A 26,430-nucleotide genomic window follows, 5' to 3' on the forward strand; every position below is an offset into this window, starting at 1 on the left:
GAGAGACAGGTGGGGCATTTTTTGGGGAGGGGGGCTTTTTTTGAGAGATGGGGGGCTTTTTTTGGGGAGGGGGGGCTTTTTGGGAAAGGGGGGCTTTTGGGGGGCTTTTTTTTTGGGGGGGGACACAGACTGCACCCCAGCACACGGGGGGGCTCTGTGAGGTCCGGGGGGGTAGGGGGGCCTGTCCCCCTCTGTGACACCCCCCCCATACACCGAATTTTTTTGGGGGGGGGTGGGGGGGGGTCAGGATAAAGGATTTGGGGCCTTAAAGACTTAACGGTGCCCCCCAGCCCCCAATTCAACCCCCGGGGGTGGGTCTGGGGGGCTGGGGGGGGGGGGGGTGGGGGGGCTGGGGGGGGGGGATTTATGGGGCCGGGGGGGGGGGGCTGGGGGGCCTGGTTGTGGGGTCCCAGGGCTCAGGGCTTGGCGCTGGCTCCTCCCACCGCGATGGCCACGCCCATGGCCACGCCCACACCCATTTGGTTACGCCCCTCTCTTGGCACAGCCCCTTCGCGCAGGCGCACAAGGCCCGGACGTCGCTCTCTGGGCGCCGCCATATTTTATTTCCTCTCCCCTTCTATACGGACCGGAAGCGGTTCCGCTGGGCGTCGCCATATTGTCCCCCTTCGTTTCCGTACGGACCGGAAGCGGCTCTCCTGGGCGCCGCCATATTGTGCCCGCTCCCCTTCCGTACGGACCGCAAGTGGCTCCGCTGGGCGCCGCCATATTGCACCCCCATCTCTTCCGTACGGACCGGAGACTGCTCCGCTGGGCGCCGCCATATTGTGCCCGCTCCCCTTCCGTACGGACCGGAGGCGGCGGCGGCGGCGGGGCCCGGCCCGGCTCCAGCCATGTCCGAGACCTACGGTGGGCGGGGGGAGTCCTGAGGGGGGTTGGGTTGGGGGGTCCTGAGGGGATTTTGGGGTCCTGAGGGTTTTTTGGGGGGTCCTGGGTGGCCTCTGAGGCCCTGTGGAGAGGGGTTGGTGGGGTTCTGTGGGGGGTCGTGGGGATTTGGGGGGGTCCTGAGGGGGGTTTTGGGGTCCTGAGGGTTTTTTTGGGGGTCCTGGGGGCTTCCGAGGCCCTGTGGAGGGGGTTTGGGGGCGTTCCAGGCCGGAGGGGGGGTCCGGGGGGGGGGGTCATGAGGGGGATTTGGGGGGGGGGTCCTGAGAGGGTTTTGGGGTCCTGAAGGGGATTTTGGGGTCCTGGGGGGCCTCTGAGGCCCTGTGGGGGGTTTGGGGGGTTCCGGGCTGGGGGGTCTGTGGGGGTCCTGAGGGGAGGTTTTGGGGTCCTGGGTGGGTTCTGGGTGGGGGTGGGGGCTCTCTGGGGAGGTCGTGGGGATTTGGGGGGGGTCTGTGGGGTTCTCGGGGGATGGGGGCTCTGTGGGGGGCTTATGGGGTCTGTGGGGGACTGTGGGGGGCATTTGGGGTTCTGTGGGGGATGCAGAGCCTGCAGGGAGGTTTTGGGGTTCTTTTGTGGGGTTAGGGGGGTGTATCGGGGTTTTGTGAGGGGGTGGGGGCTCTGTGGGGGGCTTACGGGGGTCTGTGTGGGATTGGGGGGCGTATTTGTGGGGGTCTGTGCGGGTTTGGGGGGTATTTGGGGTTCTGGATGGGATGGAGGTCTCCTTAGGGAGGTTCTGGGGTTCTTTGTGGGGGATTAGGGGGTATTTGGGGTTCTGGGGGGTGGGGGCTCTGTAGGGAGCCCAGGGGGTGTGTGGGGCCCTCTATGGGGCAGGGGCCTTGTGTGGGTTATTTAGGGCCGGGGAAAACCCCGACGAGCTCGGAGCCTTCCCCTCCTCGTCAAGGCAGCTCGTTAAGCCCGCCCCGCTAACGAGCGGTGCTCATTAAGCCGAGCGTCGCCCCCCTTCTCCCCGCAGATTTCCTCTTCAAGTTCCTGGTGATAGGCAGCGCGGGCACGGGGAAGTCCTGCCTGCTCCACCAGTTCATCGAGAACAAATGTAAGCACCTCCCGCCTCGCTTTTGGGGGGAAAAACCCCAAAAAAGGGCATTTTGGGGGCCTGAAACCTCCCTCGCTTCGATGCCTGAAGGCTTCGCCGGCGGGTTCGGGAAGGTTTTTTGGGGGCTGCCTCGGTTTTCCTGCGGGGTTCCAAATCCCTGTTTGTCCCCTGCTGATTTCCTAAACTTTTGGGGGGATAAATGGCCAAAAAACTGAGGGTTTTGCCCCGTTTTGCCACCGGGCGGTGTCTCACGGCCGCTGCCCCACAGTCAAGCAGGACTCGAACCACACGATCGGGGTGGAATTCGGCTCCAAGGTGGTCAACGTGGGCGGCAAGACGGTGAAGCTGCAGATCTGGGACACGGCCGGGCAGGAGAGGTTCAGGTACGGGGGGCACCGGGGGTTTATGGGGTCCCCCGGGTCTTGGGACCCTTTATTATACCCCAAAAGTGTGAAATACCCCTGGGAGGGCTCAGTTCAAAGCATCCCTTACATGAAATTTGGGATTATCGGGCTCATTTTTACCAAAAATGAGTGAAATACCCCTGGGAGGGCTCCGTTCAAAACATCCCTTACCCAAAATTTGGGATTATCGGGTTTATTTTCACCAAAAATGGGTGAAACACCTCTTGGGGGGCTCTGTTCAAGGCGTCCCGTACCCAAAATTTGGGATTATCGGGTTTATTTTCACCAAAAATGGGTGAAACACCTCTTGGGGGGCTCTGTTCAAGGCGTCCCGTACCCCAAATTTGGGATTATTGGGTTTATTTACACCGAAAATGGGTGGAACACTCTTGGGAGGGCTCTGTTTGAAGCATTCCTTACCCAAAATTTGGGATTATTGGGTTTATTTACACCAAAAATGGGTGGCACACTCCTGGGGAGCTCTTTTCGAAGCGCCCCTTACCCAAAATTTGGGAAGACCCCAACCCGTTGGCCATCTCAACGGCTAAGGATCTGTGTCAACTGATAGAAGAATCCTAAAAATGCTGGTTTTGGACCCATTTTCTGTGCTGCTAAGGAGCTCCCCCCATTTTTGCCCGGGGGGCTCTGCATCCCGCTCAAGGCCCCCCCAAAAAGATCCTTTGGGCCCCCCCACACTCTCATTTTCCTTCCCCCCCCATCCCCAGGTCGGTGACGAGGAGCTATTACCGCGGCGCGGCGGGCGCGCTGCTCGTCTACGACATCACCAGGTAAATTCCAGCCCCCGGGGGCCCCAAAACCCCCCCAGCACCACAAAAACCCCCTTTTAACCCCCCAATTCTCCTTTTAACCCCCCCCCCATTGTTCTTTTAACCCCCCCATTTTACCCCCAACCCAGCCGGGAGACCTACAACGCGTTGACCAACTGGTTGACGGACGCGCGCACCCTCGCCAGCCCCAACATCGTCATCATCCTCTGCGGGAACAAGAAGGACCTGGACGCCGACCGGGAGGTGACGTTCCTCGAGGCCTCCCGCTTCGCCCAGGAGAACGGTGAGGGTCCCCGGACCCCAAATCCCCTTGGGGGGATTCGTTAGCGATGAGTTAACGAGTTTTTTTTTTTTGACCTCCCTCCCCAAAGAGCTCATGTTTTTGGAGACCAGCGCCTTGACGGGGGAGAACGTGGAGGAAGCGTTCCTGAAATGCGCCAGGACCATCCTGAATAAAATAGAGTCGGGTAAGGACGGGGGATTTGGCAATTTTGGGGCTCTTTTGGGTTTTTGGAGGGGTTTTGGTGGGGTCTTGGAGGAATTTTGGGGGCTCCGGCGCCTTGCCGGGGGAGAACGTGGAGGAAGCATTCCTAAAATGCGCCAGGACCATCCTGAATAAAATAGAGTTGGGTAAGGAGGGAGATTTGGCAATTTTGGGGCTCTTTTGGGGCTCTTTCAGGTCTTGGGGGGGTCTTGGAGGGGTTTTGGGGGGCTTCAGGGGGGTCCAGCGCCTTGACGGGGGAGAACGTGGAGGAAGCGTTCCTAAAACGCGCCAGGACCATCCTGAATAAAATCAAGTCGGGTGGGGAGGGGGAGTTGGCACTTTTGGGTCTTGGGGGGGTCCTGGGAGTCTTGGGGGTGTCGGGGGGGTCCCAACCCCTCCCTCATGTGTTTTGTTTGGTTTTTTGGCCTCGCAGGCGAGCTCGACCCGGAGCGGATGGGCTCGGGGATCCAGTACGGCGACGCCTCGCTGCGCCAGCTGCGGCAGCCCCGGGGGCGCAGGCGCCCAGCAGGCAGCAGTGCAGCTGCTAGGAGCCTTGGACGCAAGGTGAGACCCCCGGGGGGTCCCAAAATGTTCCCCCCCTCCCCAGCACCCCCAATTTCGTGACCCCCCCCCCCCCCCCGACGAGGAGCCCGTGCCCTGCGCCTCCAGCGCCGGCTCCTTCCCGAACCTCACCCCTCCGGGGGGGGGGTCACAAACGTTGTTTTTTTCTCCTCTCGCCCCCCAGGACCACGTGCCTCGCTCGCCGAGCCCCCCGCGACCCCCGGAGGGCCCCCCGGCCCCGTTCCTCCATCCCGCGGCCCCCCCGGGACGCTCGACGGCCCCCTCTGATTGTACCCGACCGCGGCGCCTTCCGTCCCCGTCACGCCGGGGGGCCGTGTCCCCGTGTGTGTCCCCCCCAGAGCGGCTCGGGGGGGCTCAGCTCATCTGTGACCCCCCCGGGCGCTGCCGCTGGGTGACGGCAGCGTTTTTGGGGTGGGGGGTGCCTGAATGAAGGGGGGGGAATCGGGAATGTGCCCCCCCTTCCCCCCCAGCCCCTCGATTTTGTGTTTTTTTTTCCCCAAAAAAGGCATTTTTTGAGGGGGGGACACGATGTCACGAAGCACTCCGTTCCCCCCATCTCCAAGGGACTTTTATTTGCCTTTTGCTGGAAGCTGCTACCCTGTGCCCCCCCCCGGTGCCCCCCGCCTCGTCCCCCTGTCCCCAACCCCTTGGGGACCCGGGGGGCCCCCCAGGATCCCCTGTCCCCGATTCCTGGGGCTGGGGGTGGCTTTTTTTTGGGGGGGGGGGGGAATAAATGGGGGGCTTCTTTCTTTCCCGCTTCTCTTCGCGTTATTTATTGCACTTGCACGGTGTGGGGGGGCACCCGGCTCCGCGGGGGGGGGGGGGGGGGCCGAGGGGGGGGCCCCCGGGCGGTGTCGGATGCGTTCTCTTGGAAAAAAAAACAGAAGAAAAAAAAAAAAGGAAAAAAAAAGAGAAAAAGCAACTTTTCGTCCACCTGCAGGCTGTGGAAATGTGACTCGGGTCCATAAATGTTCATGTTTTCCAGCGCCCGGCTCCTGATGCGTGTTTTGGGGGGGGGGGGCACCCCCGGGACCGCCTCAAATCCCCCCTAAATCCCCCCAAATTCCCCCCTGATCCCTTCAGATCCTCCCCAACTCCCCCTGGCGCCTTTGGGGTGCAGAAGACCCCTTAGAAGCCCCCCAAATCCCTCCCAAGCCCCTTCAAATCCCCCCCAAACCCCCCCCGGCACCTTTGGGGTGCAGCAGACCGCCTTCAAAGCCCCCCAAACCCCCTCAAATCCCCCCAGACCCCTTTAAATCCTCCCCCAGTCTCCCCAAATCCCCTTCAAATCCCCCCCAGATCCCCCCAGGCCCCTTCAAATCCCCCCCAGATCCCACCCAACTCTCCACCAAACCCCTTCAAATCCCCCTAAATTCCCCCCAGATCCCTCAAATCCCCCCCAAGCCCCTTCATATCCCCCCCAAGTCCCCCCCAGGCCCCTTCAAATCCCCCCAGACCCCTTCAGATCCCCCCAAACTCCCCCCCAGATCCCCTCAAATCCCCCCAAGTCCCATCAAATCCCCCCCAACCCCCCCCAGACCCCTTCAAATGCCCCCCAATCCCCCACAAATCCCCCCCAAGTCCCATCAAATCCCCCCCAAGTCCCCCCCAGGCCCCTTCAACTCCACCCCCAAATCTCCCCCCGGCACTTTCGGGGTGCAGCCCCCCCCCCCCCCCCAACCCCTCCACCCCTCGCCCTCCTGTGCTGTTCCTGCCCGCACAAACCCTGTCCTGCTGTCTGGGGGGGGGGGGGGCTCCGTCTCCCCCCCCCCCCGCCCTTTGTGGGGTCTCCTCGGTTTGGGGGCTGTGGGGGACCCAGATTTCCCCCCCCCCAATTAATTAATTAATCGTTAACCACCGCGCGAGCACCCCGAGGGGAACAACCCCAGGGCCGTGCGCGCGTCCTTGCCCCCAGCCGGGGGCTGCTCAGCAACCACTTGGGGGGGGGGGGGTCCCTGGGTCCTTGCCCCCCAATTTTGGGGTGGGGGGCAACCGTGGCGGCCGGCTGGGTGCTGAGCATCGCCGCCGTGCTCTTCCTCATCTTCCCCCCGTGGGGGCAACTTGCCCCCCGGGCCGACCCCGCTGCCCGTGGTGGGCAACGCGCCGCGGACGGGGGGCACCAACCTCTAAAAGGTGAGACGGGGGTCCCCGGGGGGGGTCCCAAGGCTGGGACCCCCCTCTGAGTCTCTTCTTGCTTTCCACACCCCCCCGGCAGCTGAGCGAGACGCGCGGCCCCGTCTTCACCGTCCGCCTGGGCTCGCGGCCGCGCGTCGTCCTGGTCGAGCGCGCCGAGGGCTTCGCCGCCCGCGGGGACTTCCCGGCCGTGCAGCGGTGGAGCCCCGGTAACGGTGAGCGGGGGGGGTTTGGGGGAGGGTTTGGAAGCCGAAAATCGGGATGGAAGGGTGTGACGGACGAGCTGGGGGCCGTCGGGGGCGCGGCGCCCGCGTCTGCGTGCGCGTCGAGGCGGCGGTGTTGCGGCCGGAACAAAAGGACTGCGAATCCTAAATCCTAGAATCCTAAATTCTAAATCATAGAGTAATGAATCATAGAATTATAAATCATAAATCACAGGATCCTGAATCGCAGGTTCATAAATCACGTAATCATAAATCATAGAGTTCTAAATCATAGAATCAGAATCACAGGATCCTAAATCACAGAATCCTAAATCAGAGAATCATGGAATCAGGGAATTCTAAGTCGTAGAACCCTTAATCACAGGATTATAAATTGTAGGATCCTAAATTGTAGAATCCTAAATCCTAAAACGTAGGATCCTAAATCGTAGAATCCTAAATCCTGAAACATAGAATCCTAAATCCTAAAACGTAGGATACTAAATCATAGAATCCTAAATCCTAAATCGTAGAATCCTAAATCCTAAAACATAGAATCCTAAATCCTAAATCATAGGATCCAAATCCTAAATCGCAGGATCCTGAATCATAGAATCACAAATCACAGGATCCTAAATCCCTAATCATAGAACCCTAAATCATAGAATTATAAATCCTAAGTCGTAGGATCCCAAAACGTAAGATCATAAACCATAAGATCCTAAATCACAGGATCCTAGGTCATGGGATCATAAACCGTAGAATCCTAAATCACAAAATCCTAAATCACGGAATCGCAACCAAAACTGTCAGGTTTTGGCTTTTTTCCTGGCTGTTCCCCCGCCGTTTCGCCATCGCCACCCTGAAGACCTTGGGCGCGGGCAAGCTCAGCGCCTCCTGCACCACCTCCGCCAGACCCGCGGTACGTCCCCTGTGCCCCCCGGGACCCCTGAACCCCCCCCCACCCCATGTCACGTCCCCCCCCCGCCCCGGTGTCCCCTCCGGGCCAACCCTTCGACCCCACTTTCCCGCTGAGCCGCGCCGGCTCCGTCATCGTCTGCTCGCTGGTGTTCGGCGAGCGCTTCCTCGCCCTCATCGACGCCAACTGGAAGCTCATGAGCTCCACCTGGGGGCAGGTGGGGGCGCGGGGAGCCCCCCTTTGCCCCCCCCATTGTCCCCCCCGACTCCCCTCACCCTCTGCTCGCCCCCAGCTCCTCTTCGTCTTCCCCAACGTCATGCGCTTCGTGCCGGGGCCGCGCCGGCGCATCCGCGCCGACTGCCTGCGGCTGGCCGAGCTCGTGGGCGCTCGAGCGGGTGCGGAGGAACCGGAGGACGCTGGACCCCCAAAACCCCCGGGACTTCGTCGACTGCTTCCTGCCGAAGATGCAGCAGGTACCGTGTCCCCCCCGGGGCACCCGCATTCCCCCGGGGCACCCACGTTCCCTCAGGGAACCTGTGTCCTCCCCCGGGGCACCCACATCCAACTGGGGCACCCACGTCCCGCCCGGGGCACCTGTATCCCTTCTGGGGCACCCATGGGGCACCTGCGTCCCCCGAGGGCACCCACGTCACTTCTAGGGCACCTCTGTCCCCTCGAGGCACCCACATCCCCCCGCGGTACCCATGTTCCCCCAGGGCACCCACATCCCTTCTGGGGCACCCGCATCTCCCAGGGCACCCACATCCCTTCTGGGGCACCCACATCCTCTCCGAGGCACCCACATCCCACCAGGGCATCCTTGGGGCACCCACATCCCTTCTGGGGCACTCGTATCCCCCTAGGGCACCCACATCCCTTCCACGGCACCCACATCCCACCCAGGGCACCCACATCCCCTCGGGGAACCTGTGTCCCCCCCCGGGGGCATCCCATGGGGTGTCTTTAGGGTGCTGCAGTGTCCTTTGGGTGCCCCATGGGGTAATGCAGCATCATTAGAGTGCCACATGGGGTGTCCTTGGGGTGCTGCAGTGTCCTTAGAGCGCCACATGGGGCACCCAGCACCCTTGGGATACCACATGTGGTGTCTTCAGGGTGCTGCAGTGTCCTTAGGATGCCTCTTGGGGTAATGCAGCATCATTAGGGTGCCACATGGGGTGTCCTTGGGGTGCTGCAGTGTCCTTAGAGCACCACATGGGGCACCCAGCACCCTTGGGATACCACATGTGGTGTCTTCAGGGTGCTGCAGTGTCCTTAGGGTGCCTCTTTGGGTAATGCAGCATCATTAGGGCGCCACATAGGGAGTCCCTGGGGTGCTGCAGAGCGTCCTTAGGGTGCCCCGTGGGGTGTCTTTAGGGTGCTGCTGTGTCCTTAGGGTGCCCCATGGGGTGTCTTTAGGGTGCTGCAGTGTCCTTAGGGTGCCTCTTGGGGTAATGCAGCATCCTCAGGGTGCCACATAGGGAGTCCCTGGGGTGCTGCAGTGTCCTTAGGGTGCCCCATGGAGCATCCCTGGGGTGCTGCAGCGTCTTTAGGGCGCCACATGGGGCACCCAGCACCCTTAGGGTACCACATGGGGCATCCATGGGGTAATACAACATCCTTAGGGTGCCCCATGGGGCATCCCTGGGGAGCTTCAGCACCCACACGGGGCACCCGCCGTCCCTGGGGTGCCTCGGGGTGCCCCGGGGGTGCCACAACAACCCCGTGTCCTCCCCCCCAACCCCTCTCCCTCGCCCCCCCAGGGCACCAACGTCATCCCGCTGCTCTGCACGTCCCGATACGACCCCGAGCCTTCGACCCCGGGCACTTTCTGGATGAGAGCAGGCGCTTCAAGAGCAACGACGCCTTCATGGCTTTCTCCGCAGGTACGGGGCGGGGGGCGCGGGCTTTTGGGACCCCCGTCCTCTCCGATAGGATCCCCCTGACCTCTTCCCCTTGGCAGGGAAGCGAGGGGTGAAGGCCTGGCCCCCACAGAGCTCTTCATCTTCCTCACCAGCATCCTGCAGCGCTTCCAGCTCCGCGCCGAGGGCGACCCCGCTGCCGTCGACCTCAGCCCCGAGAGCAGCGGCTTGGGGAACGTCCCCTGGCCCTTCCGCCTCTCCCTGCTGCCCCGCTGAACCCCCCCCATAAAAACCCTACACGCCCCCCCGGCTCTGCTCGTGTTGGGGCAGGGAAATGCTGATTTATTGGGGGGGCAAGGTGTTAGGGGTACGGGGAGGGGGCTCGGGGGGCTCCGTCCTCGGTGCGCCTTGAATGATGCAGGGTTTTTGGGGTCTCCATCCTCAGCAGGGTTTGGGATGCGGCGTTTTTGGGGTCTCCATCCTCGGCAGGGTTTGGGATGCGGCGTTTCGGGGCGCGTCAGCGGGGGCAGAAGCAGACCCGCAGGGACCAGGGGACGTTGGAGATGCCGCTGGCCCGGGGGCTCAGATCGGGGGGGGCCTCCCCGGGGGGGAGCCGCAGCCGAAAGCGCTGCAGGATGGCGGTGAGGAAGAGGAAGAGCTGCGTCCGCGCCATGCTCTCCCCCAGGCACATGCGCTTCCCTGCGGGGACAGGGGACCGTCACCCACCTGCCGTGGGGTTCCCCCACTGATGGGGGGGTCCCCACGACCCCAGAGGGTGGGCTGGCCCCCCCAGCCCACCTGCAGAGAAGGGGATGAAGGCTTCGTTCTTCTTGAACGCCCCCTTCTCATCCAGGAAGTGCTGGGGGTCGAAGACTTCGGGGTTCTTGAAGTGCCGGGGGTCCTTCAGCGCCGAGCTCAGGACGGGGTAGATGGTGCAGCCCTGGTGGGGGGGGGGGGGGGGGGACACCATGGGGACAATGGGGACGGCCCCCCCGCCGCAGCAAGCAATGATTAACCGCGGTGCGTGATCGGGTATCGATGGCAAACAGGCCGGGCAAACAATAATCAATGATTAACCGCGGCGCCGTCGATACGCGGCCGTCGGGCGTGCGGTGCGATCGCAGTCAATGATTAAGCGTGTCGTGCGAGCGGGTGATGATGAAGCAGCTCGGGCAATTAATTAATAAACAATGACTAAGCACGCCGCGTGGCCAGCAGCGGGCGACGAAGCTTGTCACGCAATTAACAGCCAATGATGGAGCGTGTGCTATTGATGGTGACGAGGCAGGTCGTGCAATTAGCAAACAATGACGAAGCATTCTTGCAGCCAGCAGCACCCATGAAGCACGTCCCACGAGTAATATAACCCGCGGTGAACCCCGCCCGCAATCCATGAACAATGACTAAGCATGTTGTCCAATTAACCCTCGTTGACGAAGCACGCGTGGAATCAATAAGCAATCAAGTGCCGTTCGACTAATGAAGAATCAATGAAGAAGAACGTTGCAGGATTAATGACAATTAAGCATGCCGTGCAATCAACAGCATCAATAAGCACCCGTGCAAGTAATAACCAACGATGAACCATGCCATGCAATCAATGATTATGCAAATCGTGTAATTAATAGCGATGAAGGATGCAATCGACAAGCAACGAAGACCATCAGGAGATCGACAAGCAACGAAGACCATCAGGAGATCGACAAGCAACGAAGACCATCATGCAATTGACAAGCAACGAAGATCATCGCGCAATCAATAAACAACAAAGGTCGTTGTGCAATCAATAAGCAACAAAGACCGTCATGCAATCAATAAGCAATGAGGACTGTTGCGCGGTCAATAAGCAACAACGACCGTAGCGCAACCAATAAACAACAAAGGTCGTGGTGCAATCAATAAGCAACGAAGACTGTTGTGCAATTGAGAAGCAATGGAGACCATCACACAATCAAAAAGCAACGAAGACCATCGTGCAATTGACAAGCAACGAAGACCGTCGTGCAATCAATAAGCAATGAAGACCGTCGTGCAATCAATGAGCAACGAAGACCATCATGCAATTGACAAGCAACAAAGACCATTGCGCAATCAATAAGCAACGAAGACAGTCGTGCAATCGACAAGCAACGAAGGTCGTTGTGCAATCAATAAGCAACGAAGACTGTTGTGCAATTTATAAGCAACGGAGACCATCACACAATCAACAAAGAAGCAACGAAGACCATCACGCAATCCATAAGCAACGAAGACCATCACGCAATCCATAAGCAACGAAGACCATCACGCAATCAATAAGCAACAGAGACCATCACGCAATCAACGAAGACTGTCATGCAATTTAGAAGCAACAGAGACCATCACACAATCCATAAGCAACGCAGACCGTCACGCAATCAATAAGCAACGCAGACCGTCGCACACTCAACAGCCCTTAAGCACACTGTGCAACCAACACCGTTGATAAAGCAGGCCGTGCAAGAGACAACCAACAATGAGCCATGCAAGCAATTGGTGATTAAGCACGTGATGCAATTAACGCTCGAGGCCGAAGCACGCGAGCAATCAACCCTCATTGCCGCGGCGCGGCGTGCCCAAACCTTGGGGATGGTGAAGCCGCCGAGCGGCGTGTCGCGCGCCACCGTCCGTACGAAGCCAAGGGGGATGAGGTCGAGGAACCGCTGCACCTCGTGGATGACTGCGTCGGTGTAGGGCATGGCCGCCCGGTCCCGCAGCGCCGGCGGCCGCTCTGTCCCGATCACCCGCTCGATCTCCTCCTGGATCTTCTCTGGAGGGGGACGTGGCGGGGTTGGCGTGGTGGGGACCTCCTGGAGTCCCCCTGCTGTCCCCGGGGTCCCCCACCTGCCACGTCGGGGTGCTGGAGCAACACCATCAGGCAGTAGCGCAGGGTCATGCTGGTGGTCTCCGTCCCCGCCAGGAAGATGTCGAACACCGTCACCCGCAGGTTGTCCTGCGTGAAGGCTGTCTTGGGGTTCTCCTTCTCCTGCAAGAAGAAGGGTTGGGGGGGGGGGAAAGGGCGTTCAGCCCCTGCAACTCCCTCAACCCCGCGCCCGTCCCTGTGTACCTGCTCCATCTTCCGCAAGAAGGCGTCGCTGAAGTCGCGGGGGGCGGTGGTGGGCTCGCCGGCGACCGCGTTCTCCTCCACCTTCCTGGTCAAGAAGTCCTGGACGAAGAAGGTGTTGTGGAAGAAGGTCCAGTGCGAGCCGGGCAGGCGCTCCAGGAGGCCGGGCAGGATGTTGTAGAGCTGCGAGGAGATGCCAGGCGTGGTCCTGGGGGGGGTTCCCTTGCACCTTGTGCCCCCTCCCCAGCCTGAGACCTCACCTTCCCCAAGGGAGAGCTCTCCAGGAGGAAATTCTGGGCGACGCGCCGCAGCACGTCGAGGTACTGCTCGTCCCCGTAGTCGAAGCGGTGGCCGAAGAGGATGCGGCAGATGGAGTTGCCCATGGCCGCCGTCAGCAGCGTGCTGGGATCCAGGGGCTGCCCTGCACCGTTCGGGGACCACCGTGGGGTGAGGATCCCCGCCTCGCCCCCCCCAGCCAGCCCCCGTGCCCACCTTTGGTCCGCGCCAGCTCCTGCAGCAGCAGCCCCGTCTCCTCCTGGACCTGCTCCTCCAGCCCGCGCTTGCCCATGCCGAAATCGCGCAGGGTGGCGAGGGTGAAGCGGCGCATCTGCACCCACGCCGCCCCGTTGCTCATGAAGAGCCCCAGGTTTTGGTTGGCCTTCTCGGTGAGGGGGAAGCTGCCGCGGTCGGTGAACTCGTCCCCGCGCGTCACCAGCACCTCCCGCAGCATCTCGTAGCCGAAGACCACCACCACCCGCTGCGAGCCGAAGCGCAGGGAGAAGACGGGGCCGTACTTCTCGCTCAGCTGCGGGGGAGAAGCGAGACAACCCCCCCGGGGTGCTCAGCGCCCGTGGGTGCTGCACGGGGCACCCGGCGTCCCTGGGGTGCTGCAGCGTCCTTAGGGTGCCACGTTGGGGTGTCTTTAGGGTGCTGCAATGTCCTTGGGATGCCCCATGGGGTGTCTTTGGGGTGCTGCAGTGTCCTTAGGGTGCCTCATGGGGTAATGCAGCATCTGTAGGGTGCCACATGGGGTGTCCTTGGGGGGCTGCAGTGTCCTTAGGGTGCCCTATGGGGCATCCCTGGGGTGCTGCAGCGTCCTTAGGGCAACTCATGGGGTGTCTTTAGGGTGCTGCAATGTCCTTGGGATGCCCTATGGGGTGTCTTTAGGGTTCTGCAGTGTCCTTAGGGTGCCTCAGGGGAAGTCCCTGGGGTGCTGCAGCGCCCTTAGGGTGCCACATGGGGAGTTTTTGGGTGCTGCAGTGTCCTTGGGGTGCCACGTGGGGTGTCTTTAGGGTGCTGTAGAGTCCTTTGGGTGTCCCTGGGGTGCTGTAGCATCCTTAGGGTGTCCTATGGGGTGTCTTTAGGGTGCTGCAGTGTCCTTAAGGTGCCTCATGGGGTGCTGCAGCATCCTTAGGGTGCCCCGTGGGGCGTCCTTGGGGTGTCCTTGGGATGCTGCAGCGTCCTTAGGTTGCCAGATGGGGGTAATGCAGCATCCTTAGGGTGCCCCATGGGGTGTCCCTGGGGAGCTGCAGCACCCCCGGGGTTCCCCATCCCGCACCCAGCACCCCTGGGGTGCTCCACAGCCCGGGGCACCCCCCGGGGGGGTGGGGGTCCCGCGCCCCTCACCTTGCGGAAGACCTTGTAGGTGGGTCCCGTCCCCAGCTGCAGCAGGTTCCCGACGAGAGGCAGCGCCAGCGGCCCCGGTGGCAAATTTCGGCTCCGCTCCTTCTGCCACCGGGCCACCAGGGCCACCGCGGCCAGGACGAGGAGGAGGAGGGTGGCGGCGCCCATCAGCTCCATGGCGGCGAGGAGCAAAGCCAGGCCCCGGTGTCCCCGGGGTGCTGCAGGGAACGGAGCCGCCGGGGTTGGTGTCAGGGCACGGGGCAGCTGGGCCCCGGCGGCACCCAAGGGTGACGGCAGCACCTGGTGCCCCCCGAGCCCTCCGTGCAAACCCTGGTCCTCCGCTGCAGCCCCCCTCCCCAAGCTGCAGCCCCCCTCCCCAAGCTGCAGCCCCCCTCCCCAACCTTTAGACCCCCTCCCCAAGCTGCAGACCCCCTCCCTTTCTTGCAGACCCCCTCCCCAACCTGCGGCCCCCCCCCCCCCAAAGCTGCCAACCTCTCCCCCGCGCTGCAAGCCTTGCTGCTGTGCCGCGAACCTTGCCCCTTCCCTGCAACCCGTGGCCCTCTTTTGCAAGCCCCGTCCCCTCCCTGCGGGTCCTGCGGTGCCCTTGAACCGCGCCGAGGCCGAGCCACAGCTCCTGGCACCCCTGGGAAGCGGGCACGGGGGGGTCCACAGTGCCACCCCATGGCCACATCCCCGCCTCGTGCCACCGCAGCACGTCTTTTGGGGGGCTTTGCATGGCCCTGTACGGCTCTGTGGGGTTGCTTTGGGGCTTTGCATGGCCCTGCACAGCTCTGCGGGGTTGCTTTGGGGCTTTGCATGGCCCTGCACAGCTCTGCACGCTCTGTGGGATTCCCTTGGGGTTTTGCATGGCCCTGCATGGCTCTGTGGCATTGCTTTGGGGGTTTGCACGGCTCTGCATGCTCTGTGGGATTACTTTGGGGTTTTGCATGGCCCCACGTGCTCTGTGGGATTCCTTTGGGGTTTTGCATGGCCCCACGTGCTCTGTGGGATTCCTTTGGGGGTTTGCACGGCTCTGCATGCTCTGTGGGATTCCTTTGGGGCTTTGCATGGCCCTGCACAGCTCTGCATGCTCTGTGGGATTCCTTTGGGGCTTTGCATGGCCCTGCACAGCTCTGCGGGGTTGCTTTGGGGCTTTGCACGGCCCTGTGCGGCTCTGCACAGTCTGTGGGATTCCTTTGGGGCTTTGCACGGCTCTGCATGCCCTGCAGGATTCCCTTGGGGTTTTGCATGGCCCTGCACGGCTCTGCACACTCTCTGGGCTTGATTTTGGTCTTTGCATGGCCCCGCATGGCTCTGTGGGGTTGCTTTGGGGCTTGGCATGGCCCTGCACGCTCGGCTCGGGGCTTTGCATGGCTGCACCCTCTGCATGCTTGGGCTGGGCTTTGCTTGCGCGTCTCTGCGTGCTCTCCGCGAGCCTTGGCTCGGGGCTGTGCACCAAGGAGCACCTCTGGGTGCTCGCTCTGGGGTTCTGCACGACTGCGCTGCGGGCGTTGCACAGCTTTGCACGCTTCGTCTGCGCGGCTCGGGGCTTTGCACAGCTCCCCGTGTCTCTGCACGCTTCTTTTCAGGCGTTGCAAGGCATTGCACGGCTTTGCACGCCCCCTGAGGCTCCTTGCACGCTCCACGGGACAGCGCTGGGGGTCCCAGCACCCGCATCCCCCCCCCCCCCCTGCTCAGCACCCTCCCCGTGTCGAGGCCACCGAGCAAGCATCAGCACCACGCTCCGGGGGGCAAACGCTGCCGCACGTTTATTTGGGGTGGGGGGCTCGGGGGGGGGGGGTTCAGCGGGGCAGCATGCACAGCTGGTAGATGGGGGGGATGTTGGCGAAGCCGCTCTCCAGGGGGGTGTCGGGGAGCTCCTCCGGGGGCTGCAGCGGCTGCAGGCGGAGGTTCTGCAGGATGGTGGTGAGGAAGAGGAAGAGCTCCATCCGTGCCAGGGACTCCCCCAGGCACACGCGCTTGCCTGCGAGCAGAGGGGGGGGTTACGGGGGTGCACGGGGCCGGGGGGGGTGTGTGGGGCCCCCCCCACTTTGCTGCCCCTACCTGAGGAGAAGGGCACGAAGGCGTCGTTCTTCTTGAAGCGGCCGCTCTCGTCCAGGAAGTTCTCGGGGCTGAAGGTGTGGGGGTGCTTGAACATGGCGGGGTCGTGCAGGGCGGTGCTGAGCAGGGGGTACACGTCCGTGCCCTGGGGGTGGGGGGGGCAAGGGGGGGGTCGGCGGTGTGGTTGGGGAGGGGGGTGGGCATGGGGGGGCGTGCAGGGGCAGCAGGATGCATGGAGCAGGATGTAGGGGCAGCGTGCATGCAGCAAGGTGCACATGCAGCAGGGTGCACGTGCAGCAAGGTGCATGCAGCAGGGTGCACAGGCAGTGTGCACGCACCAGGATGCATGCAGTAAGGTGCACGTGCAGCAAGGTGCATGCAGCAGGATGCACACACAGCGAGGTGCATGCAGCAGGGTGTATGCAGCAAGGTGCACACACAGCAAGGTGCATGCAGCAGGGTGCACGTGCAGCAAGGTGCATGCCGCAGGGTGCACATACAGCAAGGTGCATGCAGCAGGGTGCACGTACAGCAAGGTGCATGCCGCAGGGTGCACGTGCAGCAAGGTGCACACACAGCAAGGTGCATGCAGCAGGATGCACACACAGCAAGGTGCACACACAGCAAGGTGCATGCAGCAGGATGCACGTGCAGCAAGGTGCACACACAGCAAGGTGCATGCAGCAGGATTTTTTTTGCACTGGGCAGCGAGCACAAGGGCAGCGAGCATGGGGCAGCGAGCAGGGAGCCAAGCAGGCGAGCGCACGGGGGCAAGGTGCAAGGGGCAGGGCGCCCGGAGCGGGGCGCGTGGGGCCACGGGATGCAGCCCCCCCCGTTCCCCGTCCCCCCCCCGTCACCTTGGGCAGCAGGTAGCCGCGGAAGACGGTGTCGCGGGTGACGGTGTGGGGCACGTTCATGGGGATGAGGTCGCTGACGCGCTGGATCTCGTGGATGACGGCGTCCGTGTAGGGCATGCGGCTCCGGTCCTCCACGTTGGGCGCGCGGTCGCGCCCGATCACCCGGTCGATCTCCTCGTGCACCTTCTCTGCAGAAAGGGATGGGGCGGGGGGGGGTCCCGCTCAGCACCGGGGCGCTGAGGGGGGTCCCCACGGGGGTGCCCCCCGCTCACCCAGCACCGCGGGGTGCTTCATCAGCAGGACGAAGCCGTAGCGCAGCGTGGAGCTGACGGTCTCGGTGCCGGCGAAGAAGAGGTTGAGCGTGGTCAGCTCCAGGTTCTTGATGTTGAACTCCGAGGCCGGGTTCTCTTTTTCCTTGAGGGGGGGAGGGGGAGAAAAGCAAAGTGGGAGGGGGACGGGTGCAGGATCAGGCCCGGGGCGTGCCCGGGTGACGGGGCGAAGGCGAAAGCCAGGGCGTGCAAAAGTGTCAGGGTGTGGGATTGCTGCAGGGCGTGCACAGGTGACAGGGAGCAGGATGGAACCCGGGGGTGCGGGATTACTTTGGGGCGTGCACGGGTGACAGGGAGCAAGATGAAATCCAGGGCGTGCAAAAATGAAGGGGTGCAGGATTGCTGCGGGGCGTGCACGGGTGCAGGATGGAACCCAGGGGTGCAGGATTGCTTTGGGGTGTGCACGGGTGGCGGGGAGCAGGATGGAACCCAGGGTGCAGGATGGAACCCAGGGGTGCAGGATGGAACCAGGGTGCAGGATGGAACCAGGGGTGCAGGATGGAACCAGGGGAGCAGGATGGAACCAGGGGTGCAGGATGGAACCCAGGGGTGCAGGATGGAACCAGGGGAGCAGGATGGAACCCGGGGTGCAGGATGGGACCAGGGGGTGCAGGATGGAACCCAGGGTGCAGGATGGAACCCAGGGGTGCAGGATGGAACCCAGGGGTGCAGGATGGAACCAGGGTGCAGGATGAAACCCAGGGGTGCAGGATGGAACCAGGGGTGCAGGATGGAACCAGGGTGCAGGATGGAACCAGGGGTGCAGGATGGGACCAGGGGGTGCAGGATGGAACCCAGGGTGCAGGATGGAACCCAGGGTGCAGGATGGAACCAGGGGGGCAGGATGGAACCCGGGGGTGCAGGATGGAACCCGGGGTGCAGGATGGAACCCAGGGGTGCAGGATGAAACCCAGGGGTGCAGGATGGAACCAGGGGTGCAGGATGGAACCCGGGGGAGCAGGATGGAACCGGGGGTGCAGGATGGAACCCGGGGGAGCAGGATGGAACCGGGGGTGCAGGATGGAACCAGGGTGCAGGATGGAACCAGGGGTGCAGGATGGAACCCAGGGTGCAGGATGGAACCCAGGGGTGCAGGATGGAACCCGGGGGAGCAGGATGGAACCGGGGGTGCAGGATGGAACCAGGGTGCAGGATGGAACCAGGGGAGCAGGATGGAACCCAGGGTGCAGGATGGAACCCGGGGTGCAGGATGGAACCAGGGGGGCAGGATGGAACCCAGGGTGCAGGATGGAACCCAGGGTGCAGGATGGAACCAGGGGTGCAGGATGGAACCCAGGGTGCAGGATCACTTCGGGGCGTGCAAGCAAACCAGAGGGCGCGGGACCAACCGGCGGCACGCGAGCAAGCCGGGACGTGCAGGATCAAACCCCGAGGTGTTGCAAACGAGGCGGGGAGGTACAGGATCACCCCCGGGGGGGGGGAGCTCGGTTCCCACCCCCCCCCCAGCCCCGCACCTTCTCCATCTGGAGGAGGAAGCAGTCGATGAAGTCGCGGGGGCAGCTGGGGTCCAGGGTGTCGGCGTTGGCGCGCACGCGGCGGGCGATGAAGCGCCGCATCCCCTCCAGCAGGTTGTAGATCTTGTTGTGGGGGCCGGGGACGAACTGCAGCAGGGTCTCGTTCATGTCGTAGAGCTTCGGGGGGGGGGGGGGCACAAAGGGTGAGCACCAGGTGGGGAACCCCCCCCATACACACACATGGACACCGGCACCCCAGCTCAGCACCCGACCTGCGCCCAGGGCGTGCTGAGCTCCCGAAAGCTCTCGTTTATCATCCGCAGCAGCGCCAGGAACTCGGCGTCCTGGTAGTCGAAGCGGTTGCCGAAAACGATGGAGCAGATGACGTTGGACACGGCGCGGCTCAGCAGGTACGTGGGGTCGAAGGGTTTCCCTTGGGGGGGGGGGAGGGCAAAAAACGACATCGCTGGCACCGGGACGTCCCCGTGTCCCCCCCCCTCAGGTCCCGTGTCCCCCTCTCCCCGGGCACCTTGGGTGTTGCGGAGCTCCTGCAGCAGGAACTCAGCCTCCTCCTGGATGCGGCCCTCGATGCTCTTCCTCCCCATGCCGAAGTCGCGGAGGACGGTGAGGGAGAAGCGGCGCAGCTGCTTCCAGCGCTCCCCGTTGGAGAAGACCACCCCTGGGTGCCACGGGGGGAAGGGGGGGGAAACACCCAGTGGGTGGGGGGCGGCACCCCACGGGGCGGCAGCACCCCACGGGGCACCCGTCGCGAGGCCGGGAGGGGAGGCGGGGGGGAAAAGGGGTGGCCCCATGGTGGGCGGGGGGGGGCACATGGGAGGGGGGCACCGTGGTGGGGTGACCCCATATAGGGGGGTGTCCCCATATAGGGGGGTGTCCCCATATAGGGGGGTGACACTAAGGGGGGGTGTCCCCCATGGGAGGGTGTCCCCATATGGTTGGGTGTCCCCAGGGAGGGGTGACACCATGGGGGGGGGTGTCCCCAGGGAGGGGTGTCCCCATGGTGGGGTGTCCCCATATGGTGGGGTGTCACCAAGGTGGGGTGTCCCCATGGAGGGGGTGGCACCACGGTGGGATGTCCCCATGGGAGAGTTGACCCCATGGTGGGGTGTCCCCAGGGAGGGGTGTCCCCATGTGGGGGATGACCCCATGGGGAGGATGTCCCCATGGGAGGGGTGTCACCATGGTGGGGTGTCACCATGGTGGGGTGTCCCCATATGGTGGGGTGTCCCCATGGAAGGTTGTCCCCATGGTGGGGTGTCCCCGTGGCGGGGTGTCCCTACAGAGGGGTGTCCCCGTGGTGGGACCTCACCGCGGTGGGATGTCCCCATGGGAAGGGTATACCCGTGGGAGAGGTGACGCCACGGGAGGGGTGTCCCCACGGCGGGATGTCCCCACGGGAGGGGGGTGTCCCCCCACGGGGGGGGCGTTGGTGACCCCCCCCAGCCCCTCACCGTGCCCGTTGAAGGTCTTCTCCACCGTGGGCATGCGCCCGCGCCCGGCGAACTCCTCGGCGTGCTCCACCAGCGCCTCGCGCACGGCCGCGTGCCCGCACAGCACCACCACGCGCCGCGTCCCCAGGTAGACGGTGAAGACGGGGCCGTAGACGTCCCGCAGCTGCGGCGGGGACAAGGGGCGGCGGGTGACCCCGGGGGGCGCCCCGACAACGTCGCCGCCCCCCCCGGCCACCCCGAGCCCACCTTGAGGAGCGACTGCAGGGTGCGGGACGGGGAGATCTGCAGCAGGTTCCCGATGAGGGGCAACGGGGTCGGGCCGGGGGGCAGGCGGCCGCCGTCCCCCCGGGACCCCCGCAGCGCCACGAAGAGGAGGAGGGAGAGCCCCAGGAGCAGCAGCAGCGTTGTTGTCACCTCCATGGCGGCCTCGTCCCCTCCCCGGCCACCACCCCGCTATTTATGTGCTGTGTCCCCCCCCCCCGCCTCTCCTCCCCACGCCTCCCGCCAGGTATTGCACAAGGCTCGGCCCTCCCCTAGCACGGGGCAGCACGGGGCAGCGTGTCAGGCGTGTCCCCGAGCAGCACGGGGCAGTGTGTCAGGCGTGTCCCCGCGCAGCGTGCCAGGCGCGTCCCCAAGCGGCGCATCCCCGAGCAGCGTGTCCCCACGCAACATGCCACGCGTGTCCCCAAGCAGCGTGTCCCCTGAGCAGTGGGTCCCCAAGCAGCATGTCCCCGTGTCAGCGTGTCCCCGAGAAGCATGGCATGCATGTCCTCGAGCATGGTGTCCCCGAGCAGCAGGCCATGCATGTCCCCAGGCTTCATGTCCCCATGCAGTGTGCCATGCGTGTCCCCAAGCAGCATGTCCCCGAGCAGCGTGTCCCCAGGCAGCAGGCCATGCATGTCCCCAAGCAGCGTGTCCCCAAGCAGTGTGCCATGCATTTCCCCAGGCTTCATGTCCCCATGCAGTGTGCCATGCGTGTCCGCTGGCATCATGTCCCCGAGCAGCAGGTCATGCATGTCCCCAAGTCAACGTGTCCCCAAGCAGCATGTCCCTGAGCGGTGTGTCCCCGAGCAGCAGGCCATGCATGTCCCCGAGCATCGTGTCCCTAAGCAACGTGCCGTGTGCGTCCCCAAGCGCTGTGCCAGGCGTGTCCCCCAGCACAGAGCCTGTCCCCAAGGCAGGGTACAAGGTGCCATGTCCCTACGCTCCCCTGCCTGTCCCCATGTCCTGCTACATGTCACCAAGCCTTGTCCTCCACGCTCCTGTGCATGTCCCCAAGCCCTGGAGCACGTCCCCCTGCCCCTGGCGCGTGTCCCCAAGCCCCCCGGGCACTTCCCCGTGCCCCAGGGCCGTGTCCCCGCGCTCCGGTGTCCCCACATCCCGCTGCGTGTCCCCAGGGGAACTGCAGCTGGGGCCATGCGGAGCTGCTCCACCGGGGACACTCAACGGGGGACATTTTATGGGGGACACTCAACGGGGTGATGCCCGTGGAGGGAGCTGCCCAACGGGGGGGTGCTCAGCAGAGGGGCACACCACGGGGGGGGACACCCCCAGAGGGGCCACGCACGGAGGGGACCCCCACCACATGGCTGCCCCCGTGGCCGCCCACCCACCGGACCCCCCCCCCAGAAACCGCCCCAGACCCCCCACGAGCAGGGGGGTCCCGTGCACGGGGGGGGGGGGGGGTGACACCCCCATGGGGGGAGGCGGGGGGGGTCACCACGGGCCAGGTTTCGGGCCAGGTTTCGGCACTGCCGGCCAGCGCGGCGGTGGTTGTGCAACCCCAGCGATCCCTTTGTGTTTGCTCCCGAAAACACTCGACGCTCCTCGGCCAGGGGGGGTCCGGCACAGCTTGGACCCCCCCCTCCTTGAGCCCCCCCTTGCACGGAAATTTCCAGCGCAGGCGTTGCACAACCGGGCCGGCCCCTCCACGTGAGCCGCCGGCAGCGCCCAGCGTGCAAACAACACCGGCACCTGCGGTGGCACGAGGCTGGCCCCGTGCCCCGGTGTCCGTCCCCGTGCCCCGGTGTCCGTCCCCGTGCCCTGGTGACTGTCCCCGTGCCCTCGTGTCCGTCCCCGCGTCCTGGAGTCCGTCCCCATGCCCTGGTGTCCGTCCCCGTGCCCCGGTGTCTGTCCCCATGCCCCAGTGTCCGTCCCCGTGCCCTGGTGTCCATCTCCAAGCCCTGGAGTCTGTCCCGGTGTCTGTCCCGGTCTCCTGGTGTCCGTCCCCATGCCCCGGTGTCCGTCCCCGTGCCCCGGTGTCCGTCCCCGTGCCCTGGTGACTGTCCCCGTGCCCTGGTGTCCGTCCCCATGTCCCGGTGTCTGTCCCTGTGTCCCGGTGTCTGTCTCTGCGTCCTGGTGTCCGTCCCCGCGCCCTGGTGTCCGTCCCCAAGCCCTGGTGTCCGTCCCCGCGCCCTGGTGTCCGTCCCCATGCCCCGGTGTCCGTCCCCGCGCCCTGGTGCCTGTCCCCATGCCCCGGTGTCCGTCCCCACGCCCTGGTGTCTGTCCCTGTGTCCTGGTGCCTGTCCCCAAGCCCCGGTGTCCGTCCCCGTGCCCCATTTTGCATGACCCCGTGTCCTGCTGCGTGTCCCCCAGCCCCCGGCGCTCGACCCCCAAGGCTTCGCGCGTGTCCCCGTGCGTGTCCTCAAAATTGTACGCGTGTCCCCAAGCCCCTGGCATTTGTCCCCAAGCCCCTCTGCGTGTCCCCCATGCCCCATTACATGTCCCCAAGCCCCTGTGTATGTCCCCAAGCCCCTGGCACTTATCCCCAAGCCCCTGTGAGTGTCCCCAGGCCCCTCTACATGTCCCCCACACCCCACTGCGTGTCCCCAAGGCCCTCTGCATGTCCCCAAGACCCTGTGCCTGTCCCCAAGCCCCTGCGCATGTCCCCCACACCCCACTGCAAGTCCCCAAGCCCCTGTGCCCATCCCAAGCCCCTGTGCCTGTCCCCATCCCCCGGTGTCCCCGAGGCCAGCCAGGAGGGGACACCAACAACCCCGGAGAGGGCACAAAGGGGACGGGGCTCACTGCCCCCCGTCCCCCTAAGGCAGGGGACCCCAAAATTTGGGATGATGGCACGGCACGGCACGACGCGTCCCAAGGGTGGCGACCCCGGCGCGGCGTCCCCAAGGCGGCGACCCCCGGTGCCGTGTCCCCGGCACGGCGACCCCGGCGCGGCGTCCCCAAGGCGGTGTCCCCGTCGTGGCGCAGCGGGGCCGTGCCGGTGCCGGTGCCTCGGGGCCTCTGCTCCGGCCTTCCCGGCGCAGCTGGGCTGGCGCACGCCGCCGGCTGATGTCACCCAGGCCGCCGCCAAGGCTGCCGTCACCGCGGCCCGCGCCCGGCCTTACCCACCGGGTCCCCGTCCCCGTCCCCGTCCCGTCCCCGTCCCCGTCCCCGTCCCCGTCCCCGTCCCGGTGGCACGAGGAGCCCTGGCCCCATCCCCGGCCCCGCTGGCTCGGTGCCGGCGGCGTCACCGGGAGCACAGCCAGTTCCCGGGCATGGGGGGGGCGGGGGGGCAGCGGCGAGGGTTGGGGGGTCCCCTGGGGGCTCCGGGACCGCCGGCCCCAAGTGGTTGTGTCCCCATGTCCCCCTCCCCGTGTCCCCCTCCCCGTGTCCCCCTCCCCGCGCCCCCATCCCATCCCCGCGTCCCCGTGCCACGCGGTGCCCCCCGCAGCAGCACCGTGGCCAGATTCTGGGGTGAATCCCAGCAAAAACGGGTCGGCCGCGTGGGACCCTCCGCGATATCCCCGCGGCCTGGTGCAAGGGGTGTGGGGGGGTGGGTGACGGGGGGGGGGGGGGGCACCCGCGCTGCTTCGCGCCCCGGCGAGGGGGCGGCAGGAAATGCCTCGGCGCAGCCGCGCTCGCCCCGCGACGCCTCCGCCCGTTGCGCAAGCCGGCGGCCGGCCGCGGCGTCGCACGGGGGCCGCTGGTGTCGCACGGGGCGTGCCGGTGGTGCACCAAGCGTGCAAGGCTTGATTGGGGTGCGCCGAGCTTGCACGGGGCGTGCAAGCCTTGATTGGGTTGCGTTAAACTTGCACGGGGCGTGCTGGTGGCACACGGGGTGCGCAAGCCTTGCACGGGGCGCGTTAAGCTTGCACGGGTTGTGCTGGTGTTGCACGGGGCGTGCAAGACTTGATTGGGTTGCATTAAACTTGCACGAGGCACGTTGGTGGTGCACGGGGTGCGCAAGCCTTGCACGGGGAGCATGAAGCTTGCACTGGGCATGCTGGTGGTGCACGGGGCGTGCAAGCCTTGATTGGGGTGCACTGAGCTTGCACGGGGTGTGCTGGTGCTGTGTGGAGTGTGCAAGCCTTGCACAGGGTGCACGCTGGTGTTGCACGCGGTGTGCAAGACTCGGCTGGGGTGTATTGAGCTTGCATGGGGCATGCTGGTGTTGCATCAAGTGTGCAAGCCTTGCGCGGGGTACACTGAGGTTGCACGGCACATGCTGGTGTTGTACGAAGCGTGCCAGCCTTGCACGGGGTGCATCGGGCTTGCACGGGGCATGCTGGTGTCGCACAGGGTGCGTAAGTCTGGATCGGGGTGCACTGAGCTTGCACGGGGCGTGCTGGTGGTGCACGGAGCGTGCAAGCCTTGCACGTCGTGCACTGAGCTTGCACGGGACGTGCCGGTGTCGCGTCAAGCGTGCAAGCCTTGCACGGGGTGCGTTAAGCTTGCACGGGGCGTGCTCGTGCTGCACCAGGGGTGCAAGCCTTGCACGGCGCGCACCGGCATTGCACGGGGCACGGCGGTGTCGCAGCGGCCGTGCAAGCCCTTGCACGGGGCACGGGAGCTGGGGGGGGGGTCCCCGAGGGGCTGCGCCGCCCGGGGGGGGCCCCGCCGCGGGGGGGGGGCGCTGAGCGCCCCGGATCGGGCCCCGTGGGAGAGCCGGAGCCCGGGGGGGGGGGGGGCCGAAAATCCCCGGGGGGGGCACGGGGGGGGCACGGCCCCTTCCCCTTTCGGTATGAGACGGGGGCAGGAAGTGCCCAGGGCCCCCCCCCCCCCGGTGCCTCCTGGACTGGTCTGGGGGCCCTGCTCCCAGTTTGGGGCCCTGCTCCCAGTTTGGGGCCCTGCTCCCAGTTTGGGGGCCTTGCTCCCAGTTTGGGGCCCCTGCTCCCAGTTTGGGGCCCCCCGGTCCCAATTCGGGGGTCCCCAGTTCACCCCCCGCTCCAAGTTGCGCCCCCCCCCCAGTCCCAGTTTGAGAGCCCCCCCCCGGTTCATCCCAGTCCCAGTCTGGGGTTCTCTGCTCCCAGTTTGCGTCCCCCTGCTCCCAGTTTGGGGCCCCCTGCTCCCAGTTTGGGGACCCCTGCTCCCAGTTCGGTGTCTCCCGCCCCCCAACTCCATCCCAGTCCCAGTTTGGGGGTCCCCCAGTTCACCCCCCCCCCAAGTAGGGTACCCCCAGTCCCAGTTTGAGACCCCCCCGCTTCATCCCAGTCCCAGTTTGGGGTTCTCTGCTCCCAGTTTGGAGCCCCCCCCCCTCCATCCCAGTCCCAGTTTGGGGCCCTGGTCCCTGTTTGCCTCCCCCCTGCTCCCAGTTCACCCACTCCCAGTTCACCTCCTCCCACTCCCAGTTCGGACTCCCCCTCTCCCAGTTTGCCCCCCCCCCCGCACCCAGTTCACCCCCATCCCACCCAGTTTACCCCCTCCAGCTCCCAGTTTGCCCCCTCCCACACCCAGTTCGCCCCTGTCCCTCCCAGTTTACCCCCTCCCGCTCCCAGTATGCCCCCTCCCACTCCCAGTTTGCCCCTGTCCCTCCCAGTTTGCCCCCTCCCACTCCCAGTTTACCTCCCCCAGCTCCCAGTTCACCCCCTCCCTCTCCCAGTTTGTCCCTTCAGCTCCCAGTTTACCCCCTCCCCCTGCCAGTTCCCCCCTCCCCTGCTCCATCCTGCCCCCACCTCCCAGTTTGGACCCAACCTCTCCCAGTTCACCCCCCTCCCGCTCCCAGTTCGCCCCCCCCCCTCCCAGTTCGGACTCCCCCCCTCCCAGTTCCCCCCTCCCCTGCTCCATCCCGCTCCCCCCTCCCAGTTTACCACCTCCCTCTCCCAGTTTACCCCCTCCAGCCCCCAGTTTACCCCCTCCCACTCCCAGTTCGCCCCCGTCCCTCCCAGTTCACCCCCTCCCCCTCCCAGTTCGCCCCCGTCCCTCCCAGTTCACCCCCTCCCGCTCCCAGTTTGGACTCCCCCTCTCCCAGTTCACCCCCTCCCGC

At 64.9% G+C, this 26,430-nt stretch overlaps 4 protein-coding genes across 7 annotated transcripts; 2 read left to right on the forward strand and 2 right to left on the reverse strand.

Moving 5' to 3' along the window:
* The first annotated feature begins 695 nt into the window (after window positions 1-695).
* RAB4B (RAB4B, member RAS oncogene family) lies at window positions 696-4,657 on the forward strand. Its single transcript, XM_066984686.1, has 8 exons — window positions 696-867; window positions 1,874-1,954; window positions 2,223-2,337; window positions 3,084-3,146; window positions 3,275-3,429; window positions 3,518-3,613; window positions 4,064-4,194; window positions 4,376-4,657. The coding sequence occupies exons 1-8, from the start codon at window positions 852-854 to the stop codon at window positions 4,640-4,642; spliced, it is 924 nt and encodes a 307-aa protein (XP_066840787.1). The 5' UTR covers window positions 696-851; the 3' UTR covers window positions 4,643-4,657.
* Window positions 4,658-6,013: 1,356 nt separating this feature from the next.
* Window positions 6,014-9,630, forward strand: LOC136787433 (cytochrome P450 2C25-like). 3 transcript variants are annotated; one of them, XM_066984632.1, is made up of 4 exons: window positions 6,014-6,560; window positions 7,362-7,940; window positions 9,228-9,350; window positions 9,428-9,630. In XM_066984632.1, the coding sequence occupies exons 2-4, from the start codon at window positions 7,517-7,519 to the stop codon at window positions 9,613-9,615; spliced, it is 735 nt and encodes a 244-aa protein (XP_066840733.1). In that variant the 5' UTR covers window positions 6,014-6,560; window positions 7,362-7,516; the 3' UTR covers window positions 9,616-9,630. The 3 variants fall into 3 exon arrangements, with proteins under 3 accessions (XP_066840733.1, XP_066840734.1, XP_066840735.1); XM_066984633.1 differs by having other exon boundaries at window positions 7,417-7,940; XM_066984634.1 differs by lacking the exon at window positions 6,014-6,560 and having other exon boundaries at window positions 6,573-7,940; window positions 9,482-9,630.
* Window positions 9,631-9,652: 22 nt separating this feature from the next.
* Window positions 9,653-14,686, reverse strand: LOC106029468 (cytochrome P450 2G1-like). Of its 2 annotated transcripts, none has more exons than XM_066984630.1 (9): window positions 14,564-14,686; window positions 14,035-14,249; window positions 12,901-13,213; window positions 12,669-12,829; window positions 12,412-12,591; window positions 12,189-12,330; window positions 11,927-12,114; window positions 10,125-10,266; window positions 9,653-10,025 (listed from the first exon to the last, which is right to left on the reverse strand). In XM_066984630.1, the coding sequence occupies exons 2-9, from the start codon at window positions 14,206-14,208 to the stop codon at window positions 9,844-9,846; spliced, it is 1,482 nt and encodes a 493-aa protein (XP_066840731.1). In that variant the 5' UTR covers window positions 14,209-14,249; window positions 14,564-14,686; the 3' UTR covers window positions 9,653-9,843. The 2 variants fall into 2 exon arrangements, with proteins under 2 accessions (XP_066840731.1, XP_066840730.1); XM_066984629.1 differs by having other exon boundaries at window positions 14,524-14,676.
* Window positions 14,687-15,774: 1,088 nt separating this feature from the next.
* On the reverse strand, window positions 15,775-20,683 carry LOC125181736 (cytochrome P450 2G1-like). The gene is made up of 9 exons (XM_066984631.1): window positions 20,472-20,683; window positions 20,226-20,388; window positions 19,283-19,432; window positions 19,026-19,186; window positions 18,754-18,930; window positions 17,222-17,363; window positions 16,950-17,137; window positions 16,096-16,237; window positions 15,775-16,015 (listed from the first exon to the last, which is right to left on the reverse strand). Exons 1-9 carry the CDS (start codon window positions 20,643-20,645, stop codon window positions 15,834-15,836), a joined length of 1,479 nt encoding a protein of 492 aa, XP_066840732.1. The 5' UTR covers window positions 20,646-20,683; the 3' UTR covers window positions 15,775-15,833.
* Window positions 20,684-26,430: the final 5,747 nt, after the last annotated feature.

This window comes from Anser cygnoides, chromosome 29 (genome assembly GCF_040182565.1).
Source record: "Anser cygnoides isolate HZ-2024a breed goose chromosome 29, Taihu_goose_T2T_genome, whole genome shotgun sequence".
NCBI lineage: Eukaryota > Metazoa > Chordata > Aves > Anseriformes > Anatidae > Anser > Anser cygnoides.

What these genes read in the sequence shown, in the direction of transcription:
- LOC136787433 (XM_066984632.1), top strand. Translation starts at nt 7,517, where the DNA reads ATGTCACGTCCCCCCCCCGCCCCGGTGTCCCCTCCGGGCCAACCCTTC. An exon ending in TCCTGCCGAAGATGCAGCAG is followed by an intron (nt 7,941 to 9,227) that starts GTACCGTGTCCC and finishes TCGCCCCCCCAG; the next exon opens with GGCACCAACGTCATCCCGCT. An exon ending in CTTCATGGCTTTCTCCGCAG is followed by an intron (nt 9,351 to 9,427) that starts GTACGGGGCGGG and finishes TCCCCTTGGCAG; the next exon opens with GGAAGCGAGGGGTGAAGGCC.
- LOC106029468 (XM_066984630.1), bottom strand. Translation starts at nt 14,208, where the DNA reads ATGGAGCTGATGGGCGCCGCCACCCTCCTCCTCCTCGTCCTGGCCGCG. An exon ending in CCTACAAGGTCTTCCGCAAG is followed by an intron (nt 13,214 to 14,034) that starts GTGAGGGGCGCG and finishes TCTCCCCCGCAG; the next exon opens with CTGAGCGAGAAGTACGGCCC. An exon ending in GCGGCTTCACCATCCCCAAG is followed by an intron (nt 10,267 to 11,926) that starts GTTTGGGCACGC and finishes CCCCCCCACCAG; the next exon opens with GGCTGCACCATCTACCCCGT.
- LOC125181736 (XM_066984631.1), bottom strand. Translation starts at nt 20,645, where the DNA reads ATGGAGGTGACAACAACGCTGCTGCTGCTCCTGGGGCTCTCCCTCCTC. An exon ending in TCCTCCTCCAGATGGAGAAG is followed by an intron (nt 17,364 to 18,753) that starts GTGCGGGGCTGG and finishes CCCCCCCTCAAG; the next exon opens with GAAAAAGAGAACCCGGCCTC. An exon ending in CTTCGTGCCCTTCTCCTCAG is followed by an intron (nt 16,016 to 16,095) that starts GTAGGGGCAGCA and finishes CTCTGCTCGCAG; the next exon opens with GCAAGCGCGTGTGCCTGGGG.
- RAB4B (XM_066984686.1), top strand. An exon ending in GCCGGGCAGGAGAGGTTCAG is followed by an intron (nt 2,338 to 3,083) that starts GTACGGGGGGCA and finishes CCCCATCCCCAG; the next exon opens with GTCGGTGACGAGGAGCTATT. An exon ending in CCGCTTCGCCCAGGAGAACG is followed by an intron (nt 3,430 to 3,517) that starts GTGAGGGTCCCC and finishes CCCTCCCCAAAG; the next exon opens with AGCTCATGTTTTTGGAGACC.